This window comes from Podarcis liolepis (assembly GCF_965112155.1).
Source record: "Podarcis liolepis genome assembly, chromosome: 9".
Taxonomy (NCBI): domain Eukaryota; kingdom Metazoa; phylum Chordata; class Lepidosauria; order Squamata; family Lacertidae; genus Podarcis; species Podarcis liolepis.
Genome location: NC_139564.1, coordinates 35,141,228 through 35,152,793, shown reverse-complemented (window position 1 = coordinate 35,152,793; position 11,566 = coordinate 35,141,228). Strand labels below are relative to the sequence as shown.

Sequence of the window (11,566 nt, the reverse complement as noted above, 5' to 3'; positions counted from 1 at the left end):
TCTAAAGAGATGTACAGCAGTGAAAACCATGAAGTGTCAACTGTCAAGTTTCTCATACTGCAAATTATTTTTACCATTTTCTACACTGTGCCTTAGATTTCTTATCCCAAACTTCATAGCTTATAAAAGTTCTCATTTAAATTTGTAGTCTTCATAAAGATGTTGTATTTTGCAGAGATATTTACTGTTAACTCCAGGAACGGAACCATTACTGCCAAGTTGCAAATTACTGTTCACAACAGCAGCCATTGTGGGTTAGCTTTATTGGAGAAGAGGGGCAGGAAGGGGAAATAGTGTCTCCAAGCACTGCTGCATTATGCATTGTGGGATTTCACCAACACTAACAAAAAGCTATTATAAGTAATTCATGTTACACTGGTCTTGCACTACATCTCTTCTGACAGCAGTTTGCAAATTCTATAGCCACACAGCTCTTTTTCAAAACATTTTATTGCATTATATTTGGTACCTTATGTTTGACAAAGGAAATTACATCTGTAACTGCAGGAATAAGAAGCTTGTCTGTTATTGAAAAAAAATCTCGGGCCCGTTAAAAGTTACAAAGTCATGGGCTTGCCTGAAACAACTGAGCAAGAAATATATTCTTAGAAATGTAGGGCTTCAAGTATTACAAACCTGTGACACTGTGGAAAAGTTCCAGAGGTATCTAAACTGCAGCACTTTTTTCTGCATAACATGAACAAGGCCTGCTGAGGTTTTAAACAATTAGTCTCTCGATCAGTCACAAATTGGAAGTCAGGAGTTCCACTCTTTGAATTTTCAAGCCATAGTTATGTTCATTTATATTTTCACTGTACGTGAAAAATACATGCTGTCTTTTTAATGAGTTGGTGCCACATCACAGTGCATAATTTCATTTGGTTCTTGCATTACAGTTTTAACATGTACAGCCAAATGATGCTGTCATCATGCTCATCTCCTGAACAGCAGTGTTGATTTCTTTTCAATTTTTAATAAAAACAAAGTATGTTCTAACTGGTTCCTTCATTTAAAAACTGTGGTGCAAGAACACCAAACTGATCACGTGCAGTGAATTTCGGAGACACAACAAGCTAATTGAACACCTTATGTTTCGTTATTTTGCTTCATATTTTAAATCCCAGTCTCTACAACAGCATTATATATGTATTGCAGGTTTGTCTGCAAATAGTGATTCACATTGCATACTTCCAAAGGGTAGAATCATCTCTGTATCAAAATCAGTCAGATGTTAAAGCCCCAACAACTCTTTGTGCTCAGTGAAAAGGATCCAGTGCTAAAACAGCATTTTTGCTGTCTGAGATAGTCATCTCAACAAGACAAATTTAAAGTAATATTTCTGCCACACACCTGCTCCAATGGGTGTTAAGCCTTCAGATTCCATATAAATTAGTTTAAAATGGGGTATGTAGATAAAGGATACTTTTCAATTTTAGCAGTGCTTAGTTTTTCTTTTAACTGAGCCACCTATATCCAGTAATACGTTACTTTATATTATATACTCGTCAGCAGGATAAAAAAAGTAAAACTTTGAAGGCAACCATTTTTACTCCTTCCATTCTGTGTAGGTTAGAACAATTCAGCAGGTGCGTGACAAAAATATTATACACCAGATACGGTCCAAAATCATTCCACTCCTTTAAAAAAGTTCATATTTCATTGGCCAATTCTTCAGTTTCTGCAGATATATCTCCATTAATTGTGATCTTCATATCCTCTTCATATCCAGGGGGCATAAAAGCCAAAGCATAAGGGAAAAGCTTATGACAATTTGCTCTGTACATTTCAGCTGCTTCTTTACAGTCTCCAAGGCTACCATCATTCAATGCTTCCAATACCTCGATACAAGTCTAAAATGTGAAAACACAGTGTTAATCCTTTTAAAAGATCCTGTGTATCAATTCACATTACTGCTAGTTCTGTTTTCATTATTTTAAAATATTATTTTCTTGCTTGAATGTTTAATATTTACATGTTTCTTACCTTACATTAGAATACTATGAAAAGGATGCTTTTTCTGCTTCCTAGAGATTTATTAAATATTACAAGTTCCACTAACTGCGGAGCAATTTTAACCAAGGGTTTGTTGTATCATTTGGAAAAGGTACACTTGCTGCTAAGATAACAAACCATTCTGTATATCAGACATATTTACCTGAAGATTTCTGTTTGTGAGGGATTCATCAAGGCAAGTTGCCAGCTCCACAGCTCTTTTCTGGCTAGTAGAATCCAAATAATACACCATTTTGGCAGCTAGGAGAGAGGGGAAGTCATTCCGTTAACCATAAAACTGAAACAAAAAGGCTGTGATCTCTTAAAGTTACTTTCAGATGTGGCCAATCTGTTTTTTGCAAGTGGGCATTTCCATTTTGTAAACTAGATGTGCCCTTTGGGTAGAATAAGCCCTGAGTATGTGGGTAATTGCAGCAAGGCCAATGAGTTTAGGATCAAGATAGGAATCTTATATCCTGGTCTGGCGTATGGAATGGGAAATGAGGGGCTTACTAACTCTCCCTCTCACTTTGCTCTATAAACCCTCTGACTTGTATCTGAAGTGTTCTATGAATGGAATGGCTTTCAACTGAGCAGGAGCTCCCGCTGACTGAAGTGGCAGAAGTTCTGGAGGATCCCGAAGGTGAAGGGTTTTAACTCAATGGCAGAGCAACTGCTTACATGGACCAATAGTATATGACAGTTTCCTACGTCCTAACTTAGCACACGGGACTCCATGGGCTGGGGTGCACTTCTGCCAACTGGATTTGTCCGTTTAGAGAAATTCAGATTCCAAGCCTCTATTTGTAAATATGGAAATGTGTATGCAGCATTGTGAGATCACAACCTAGAAAGGTTACATTTTAACTGTAATTTCTTACTTGACAGTAAGAGATAACCTAATCTATCAAAGAAACAAAAGCAAAGTTGCTAATTTTGCCTTGTTGTTGTTTGGAAAATTTATAAATGGGACTAACTGCAATAACATCAAACACAGATTGCTACCCAGGGCTTAATGTCAAGTAATAGAAAAGGTTCAGGCAGTCTTTTTAAAAAATGGTAAACTGTTACCATTACACAGTCTAAGAATCCAACATGCACAATGCTTTCAAAGCCTCCTTTACATATGTTATGAAAGAATCATCAGCCTGCTACTGGGTAAGACTATATAACTTATCTTAGTAAAACTAGTATCATAATACCAATATCCCATTACTTTGATAACTGCCTACTACAAAACACTCCTCTCATTAACTAGTTATGCTTAACTGCTAAAGGTAGGATTTTAATAGCATTACTTTAAGATCTAGCTCGTCTTTGTGCTACTTTTGCCGAGCCTGTGACAGCAACTGTGATGTCACCTCCTTTATGCCACCTCCTTTGCTCAGCTACCTCATTACGAAGAATTAGTTAAAAAATCTGAAACACTAGAATTATAATATTATGAGTCTGTATATCTATTATGCAATGGAACAGTCAAGACATCCCAGCTCTAAGATGGAAATAAGCAGCAGTGTAATACTGGGTTTCCAATGACTAAACTTGATTAAAAAGAAAAAAAATTGCACAGGGATGTTTATTTTTAATATGAGAGATCATTCAAACATTTGATCCCTCACATAAAACTGAACATGTACCTTGTCTCTAGTATCCTGACTCTTGAAAGAAATACATTCTAATGTTTCTGGATTGATGAAAGCCGTCTTGCCATAAACTGGCATGAATGCAATTGGTATGGTAGACAAGATCTCACGTTTAAGACCAAGAGTGGTACATTACTTGGCAGCAAAATTAAAAACTGTCAAGATAAACTTGGAATATGCAGCAAATTACATACCAGATAATCTGTGTGGTAGTGAATCATAGTTCTGTTTAAGGAAAGTTTCATTGAAGTTCTTTGGATTAGTTGCACCAAAAAGCCGATTCATTTCTTGATTCAACACTGTTCTGACTGTTTCTGGTAGATCTTTGCTTTCAGAAACTGTAATGTTAGAAAACACAGTTAACTGCTGCAGAATACGTTATGCTTTAATACACTTATTAAAGATTGTAGTTGCTTCTTCTATTAAAGCCCCAAGATGGCCTGTCAGAGTTAAATGAATAGTAGTTTTGAATTTATAGCAGAATAAAAAAGGTAAAGGGACCCCTGACCATTAGGTACAGTCGTGGCCGACTCTGGGGTTGCGGCGCTCATCTCGCTTAATTCAATATGCTTGCTTTATTATTATTTTTTAAATTAAAAATTGGTTTACGAACTTAATCCATTCCGGAAGTCCATTCTTAAACCAAAGGTTCTTAAACCAAGGCGTGTTTTCCCATAGCAGCGGGGGATTCAATTTACAAATGGAACAGACTCAACAGGAAATGAAACATGTTCTGCTTCCAAGGCAAAGTTCACAAACCAAAACACCTACTTCTGGGTTTGCAGCGTTCTTAATCCAAGTTGTTCATAAACTAAGCTGTTCTTAAACCAAGGTACCACTGTACTTTATACTGAGTGACAGAAATGGTCTGTCTAGTTCAGTGCTGTTTATTCTGACAAGTTTTGGTTCTCCAGGGTGAAATTTGATAATCACTTGGAAGTACATAAGCCCTGCTTTACAATGAGAAACCAAACAGAGTTGCGGACAGAGCTTTCCTGCCTTTTGTCTATCTCCAAGAACATGGCCCCACCCCAATCCCAGCCATTCTTTTCTTTATTGCTCATGTATTTCGTCAACATATTGATTCTAAAAAAACAACAACACCCTAGTATTGTGCAATTTCCTCCCTTTTCTGAAGAGGACCATAATGATAAAAGGTAGCATATTGAACCAAGCATTTTAAGCTTGCAAATATTATGCAGTAACTGAAAGATAAACTGAGGGAGGAGAGAGAGAAACTGGACAGATCCATGCACTCCTTTTAAAGAAATATCAAAACAAATCAGAAAATACAATGAATTTTGCTGTTTGTATTTGAGTAAACTGCTCATAGTCCTTGTCAGGTGTAAGGTATGACTGACTATAACAGCGTCTGGAATTATGATTGGTAGGTTCATACCACTGCTGAAGAGGTGAATCATACACTCATGGAGCCATGGATGACTAGGGTCAATAGCAAATGCTCTCTTCACAGACTGCAGCATAAGGAGGAATTTTTCTGCAGGAGACAAAATAAATTGGCACCACATTACAAGATGTTCTAATGTACTAGGGAATTAGACTCAGCAAATAAATAAAACAGAAAGCCTCATTATACTTTAGATGTTATGATCAAGATAATTACATTTGAAATTATAATGATTAGAATAAATGATATGTTCTACATTTTCAGCAGAGGGATATACCTGCAACCTATATACCAATATAACAAGTTTTATTCAACTTAAATGCAGTGAGTTCTGGGAAATACGAAACAAAATAAGCTGGCTTGGACCTAAAGAGCAAGTGCAAATGGAAAACATTTCTGCTAGTGAACTGAAGCTTTTCTAGCACAGCACTCCTGCCTTCTAAAGGCTTCTCCTAGAAGTTGGGGGGGCCATTTTAAGAAGTCTGATAATGCGGATAGCGCTGTTGCACTTAGATCCTGCTTGGAGGCTTCCCAAAGGCATTTGTTTAGCGACTGTGAGAAGCTGCTGGACTGGAAAGCTATGTAGGGGGGGGGGGAATGATCTATTATTGTTATTATTATTATTATTATTATTATTATTATTATTATTATTATTTATACCCCACCCATCTGGCTGGGTGTCCCCATGTGTACAGGGCCTTTGATCTAGACTTAGCTTCGTGAAATATTTTAATTATTCTATGGTATGTTTAGGAAATTCTTTTTTTTTTTTTTGTTTATATGGCTAATACTGGAAAGTTATTGGTTTTATAAAGATTACTATTTTTTTCTCATAAACCTGACATACTACAAGAGGCAGCAATGCCTTTTAGCTTGCATACTAAATGCCAAGCAGTGAGAGAGTTAGATTTTTAAAAAATGTAATCTAAATATCGGAAATAACATTTCTTCCAGACTGTCAGTTCTGACAATCAAAATTTGTTGATATAGACCACCTTAGGGCCAACGGAGTCCTCAAGCTCTTGGCAATCACAAACAATGCATAAAACAATTCTGCAAGAGAATTTTTTTTTAATCTTCTGAAACATGGTTTCCTTTTGTGTAGGGTTCTCAACTTATTTACAAGAGGATTATTTGTTTATAAAAAGAACTCCTAAGAAAATAATGGCAACTCATTACAATTGATACCCAAGTGCGGAAGGTGTCTGAACACTCCATCTCAAGGCCCAGTCTGGTATGGAAGAAAACAGGAAGACTCCTGCTCCTTCTAACATCTGCATGAGTCTTGCTTTTGTACACTGGTGTATTTCCACTTCATTCTACCTTCCACTTACCTTTCCTGAAGTAAATTTCAAAGGCAAAAAGATGGGTTTCTATTTTGTTCTTCACCAAGTTCTTCAACGGAGTTAAAAACTTAATAGCTTCCTCCAAAGGAGCTTCAACCTAAACATACATTTTTTGGGGTGACAAAACAGGAAAAAGTTGCATGAGGACTTTTCAGAAGAACAACTGTCAGACAGAAACACTGCTTTTCCTGACAAACACCAATGAAGAAACTAGAACTCTTTCATTCTTAGTGCCCAATGTCAGTAGAGGCAAGGAGCAGATTTATTCCTGGCAACAAATACAGTCCATATCCCTTATAAGTGGCTGCTATTCATTTCTACAGGCAAAAGTAAAGAATTGCATACAAATCTTGTGGTTTTAAGCAAAATCTGGCCTCCTGGTACTAGATATCCCTGTCACTAAGGTCTGGGCTACACAGGTGGAGCAAATGTGCATTATCTCTATACTGGGTTCCTTGCAATATATAAGGCCTTCATTCATACATCCCAGATAAAACAGGTGTATGTGTCCTTATATGGACCCAATTCAAATGCTGATAAAGCACAACATTTGGCCCTCAAACTCATCTTCACAGAGGCATGCCCACTTACATGATGCTATATATGAGGCAGGTAAAGTCGAAGCTGAGCCAAAAAGGAGTTTACAGACAACACCAATCAGCTGACAGCTGCTGCCTGCAATACCCTTTGAAAGGAGCTTTGAAGTCCTCCTGCTTGGAGCGCACCATGCACAGCCCAACATCAGTTCCCTTTGGGAACTCCCTAACGCAGTTGAAGGGGCTGAATAAAGTGATTTGGGTTTTGTCAAAGCGAGTCTCACCTGCCCCAAGAAGCGGTTCATATTCAAAGCACTTGAAGAAGCACAAATGATTCAGTTGTTTCTGGTTTCATTCTTCAGTGCAACAGAACAACAACTGTGAAAATGCCCTGACAGAAGCTGCTACTTGTGATTGAGTCAGCATGCAAGAGTCACTTTTAGAGTGATATGCTTTTGTGTGGGAGTCTCTTTAAATAGTTCTGTGTAAATAGTTGCTGAAACACAATTTACATTCCCAAGTTTCAATACCTTTGCTAGTTTTTCAGGAATAAGCTCTTCCTTTGGTCCTCCAATTTCTTCATCGTCGTCATCTTTCTTCTTTTTCTGGTTTCGTTGCTGCTTCTCTTTTTCAGCGTTCTTTTTCTCCTCCTCCAACTGAGCCTTTTTCTGAGCCCTCCTCTGCTTATTACGTAGCTTCTTTAGCTCCTTATCTGACATATTTGCTATACAGAAAAAATACTTTGTTAATTATGAATAGAACGATTCCTTTAAAATAGCAAACCCTAGATTCTTGCAGCTCAGGTTATTAATACCATTTCCTAAACAAGTCTTCTCAAATTCCAAATCATGGCCCAAACCTGGATGACTTCCGTTAGAAAAGGCATAGTGGCTTATCTATAATGCAGCCTCACCCAGAACTACTTGGATTGCCACAATATACATTTTGTAACTTATCCCAGAAGATCAAGAAAATAAGCAGAACCCTTAATTTGTACATTTTCAGAATATGAAGTCCATGTGAATGTATAGTTAGGATGTTTTAAAAAAGTTATTGGATGGCCAATATATAACACTGCAACTCCTTAAACTGTAAACTATATATTTAAATTTTTGACCTGGTTTATTTTATTTAAAAAAATACAAAAAGCAAGCAAGCATAGCACAGCATTCACCTTTTACAGCATCACAACTCCCCCCACCAATTTTGTGTCTCATGGCAATGGAAATGACACAAAAGGACAATATGGCTCAGTATATACAAAAAGCATAGTTTAGAATAAACTATGGTTCAACTTGCAAAAGCCCTTTACTCCTCATTTGCTCCTGGCTATGCTGCTCTGTGAAGGAAACAAGCTGGGAAACAAGACTGCTTTGCGATGTGCAAACTAGGTCTCATGGTTTGTTTCTCTCCAGCAAACCATGAGCAAAGGCCAATCTTTGTTCCTCCAAACAAACCACAAGCATTATGACCGGCCAGATTCTGGCTTGTTTCCTTTCCCACATGGCACAGTGAGGAGCAGGGAAGGAGCAAGGAGTTTGAGTGTGTTAAACCATAGTTTATTTTAAAGTGTGGTTTAACATTGCGTGAGAAATGAGCCATAAAATACTAGAAGCAACTTCTACCTGTGTCAGCCTCATGCTCTTTGTTCTCATCTGTCAGAGGGTTATCATGAAGCTTCAAGTATATTTCTATGGCAATTCTTGCTGCCTTAAAATAAAATGGGTGCTGTCGAAGTACATCTTCTAGCTTCAACAAGTCCACGTATGATCGAAGCGTGATTTTCCTCATACAGTATGTGTGGAAGTCAAATTGGTCATCTGTGATTTCTACAAAATGCTAACAAAATATCATGTTATTTAGTAAGCATGGGAAGTACAACGAGAAAAGTTCCAAAACTAAACTTCAGAACCATAAACAGAAGCACTGATAACACAATCAAGCAGAACCCAAAATTTAGCATAAAGAGGCCATAATTCAGTGATAAATCATGCACAACAACCAGACAGAAAGTCATGATTCAGTCCCTGGTATCTCTAGTTCAAAAGGCTCTCTCGTAGCAAGCCAGGACTGAACCTTTGCAACTCTGAAGGCCAAATTAGATATGGCATTATGCAAGCACTGCATACAGCAGTCTTACATTGGAACGTATTTCAAAAACTAGTGTCAAATCAGAGGCAATTCCGAATAACAGTTTGGCAAATGAGGAACATTCTCTATAGCAGTGTTTCCCAACCGGTGTTCCGCGGCACACTACTGTGCCGTGAGACATTGGCTGGTGTGCCGTGGGAGGGAGGCGGGCGAGTCGGGCGGTGAGAGGCAGAGGCGGCGAGGATCCGCGTCGAGCCGGGTGCGGCTCCGCGGTGGTGGTGCCGAGCGGCGGGGCAGCGCGTGCAAAAGGGAGGAGCGCAAGACAGCGGAGGAGGAGGAGGCCGGCATGTCCGGGCAGCAGCAGCAACAACAGCAGCAGCAACTCCCGGCGACGGCTCCTCAAGCCCCGCCGCCGCCCCCTCCTCCGCCCGCTATCGCCGCCACCACAACAGCCGCCGCCGCCTCAGTTGCCGCCGTCCCTCAGTCCCTCGCTCTGCTGCCTCCTCCCACCCCCAAAGCTTGGAGGTTCCCCGGCAAGGGGGAGGGAAAAAACTTTCACTTTCGTGCGTCCCTCCCGGCGTGACGCTGCGCGCTGACGTCACGGGGCGGGGCTTTAATGGTGGTGTGCCGCGAGATTTTTTTCAGTAAACAGGTGTGCCGTTGCCCAAAAAAGTTTGGGAAACACTGCTCTATAGGCTCACATGCTCTCCTCTTCTTTTCTGTAGTTTTCCATGCTATCTAAATGATGTCTTTGATTCCAAACAAGGTTTGAAGTGGAACTGCAAACTGTGGAAACCGTACTTTGCAAATTCAAATGTCATGGTAAGCTAGGGTTAGCGAAACCAAAAACACGGGGAAGGAAACCTGAATGTGACAGGGGAATAGGGAAATGGAACGTACGGTCCCACAGATTCTTCTCCATCATCAAACTATGTTTTGGTGATATGTCTGAATTGAACGCATTATAAATTATGGCCTTAAGCAGTATAATGAGAGATAAAGCACAGCCCATGTTTAGATACTTTTGAGGTTCAGAACAATACACTTAAGAGATTCGTCAGACTTGATTCCCGAGAACGGACCACTAAGAAATATTAAATTGGTCATCAGGTACATACTCTCTCAATTTCATGGCATTTTTTAAGTGCTTCTCCAAATTTATTCATTGCTTTATAAGCTTGGGCACATTCTGTCTGGAACCACATGCACTGCATTTCATTCAAGTTTTCCACTGCTGAAGTCCCTTCCTAGAAAGGAAAAATTAGAAAAAATAAATAAATACAAGGCAAGCTGCTACAAATATTCAGCTTATAAATATACAGTTAACTAAAAAGAATATCAAATATTTTGACTCTGAAAGGTATTTCTAAAAAACGTTTTCGTCTTTCTTACAGCAAGAAAAACATGCTTACATAGTATGTCCAACATTGCAAACAAGTGCAACAGACAAGAAACGACACATCAATACTGTGTCCAAATGTGAATTTCAAAAATTTGAATGTGCAAGAAGGTCAAAAGGGGCATTCTAGTATACGCTGAACTGCTTTGTTGCTGTGACTGGGGGACAAGTAGGAAAGTCAACGTTAGTAAAAGGAAAAACCTCATCTAGAAACTGAAATGCTTTACTTTAATGACAATAACAGCTTCCTTCAGACCAGGAGTAACCAACTGTGGTGACCTCTGGATGCTGTGAACTTCAACTCCCATCAGCCTTGACTGTTGGCCATGATAGCTTGGGTGACGGGAGTTGCAGTCTAAACCACCTGGAGGGGGCTAGTTACCCCCAATTCAGACACTGATTTACTTACATGCTTTTATCCCATGCTTTGGCATCCAAGTAACCCCTAAAACTCTTTTTAATAACTGAATATGCAGGACTGTTCAAAGCAATGGCCTACGAAGAGCACAGTAAGCTAAAAAGTACAGTAAATCAAACAAACCCTTGTAAATTTGGAACACATTTCTTCTGCTTCCTTTATCAAGTTGGCTTTCAACATGTACTTTGCACATTTGGAGTTAATAAACCTGTCTGCTGTGTCCAGAGCTTGAGCCTCATCCATCCATCTTGCAGCTTCTTTTATGTTTCCAGCATGCTTGAGAAGACAAGACAAAAGTAAGCTGGATAATGCAGTAAACTGTAGTTTGCCAGGTTCAATTCAATGCAAAGATAAAAGTATGAAAGGGGCGAGTAACATACTCAGTACTGCTTCTCATTCTCAACAGGCCGAAAACAAATCCCAACCCTAACAATACAATTACGTTTACTCTGAAACAAAGGTCACAATGCTCAAGGGAGTTTATTTCCAAGTAACTGTGCGTAGGATTAGAACTTAAATCAGGGTTAGTCAACATGGCGTCCTCCAGATGCTCTGGACTTCAACCATTATCATGCACAACCAGCCATGCTGGCTGAAGGCGGCAGCAGTTGTATTCTAAAACACCTGGAGGGCACCACACAGGCTACCCTTGGTTGAGATCAGGGCTTCTCAAACTTAGGTCTCCAGCTATTTTTGGACTACAACTCCCACCATCCCTAGCTAGCAGGACCAG

At 39.3% G+C, this 11,566-nt stretch overlaps 1 protein-coding gene across 1 annotated transcript in view; it reads right to left on the bottom strand.

Annotated features, from left to right (window-relative positions):
- Positions 1-434: 434 nt before the first annotated feature.
- Positions 435-11,566, bottom strand: part of NAA15 (N-alpha-acetyltransferase 15, NatA auxiliary subunit) — a 34,687-nt gene continuing 23,555 nt past the window's right edge. The window contains exons 12-20 of the mRNA XM_083519970.1: positions 10,957-11,109; positions 10,135-10,263; positions 8,551-8,764; positions 7,456-7,649; positions 6,378-6,486; positions 5,035-5,133; positions 3,830-3,973; positions 2,156-2,253; positions 435-1,850 (exon numbers count right to left, since the gene is read on the bottom strand). Coding sequence (XP_083376096.1) covers positions 1,650-1,850; positions 2,156-2,253; positions 3,830-3,973; positions 5,035-5,133; positions 6,378-6,486; positions 7,456-7,649; positions 8,551-8,764; positions 10,135-10,263; positions 10,957-11,109 — 1,341 coding nt within the window. The 3' untranslated portion in view covers positions 435-1,649. The remainder of the gene's footprint in view (positions 1,851-2,155; positions 2,254-3,829; positions 3,974-5,034; positions 5,134-6,377; positions 6,487-7,455; positions 7,650-8,550; positions 8,765-10,134; positions 10,264-10,956; positions 11,110-11,566) is intronic.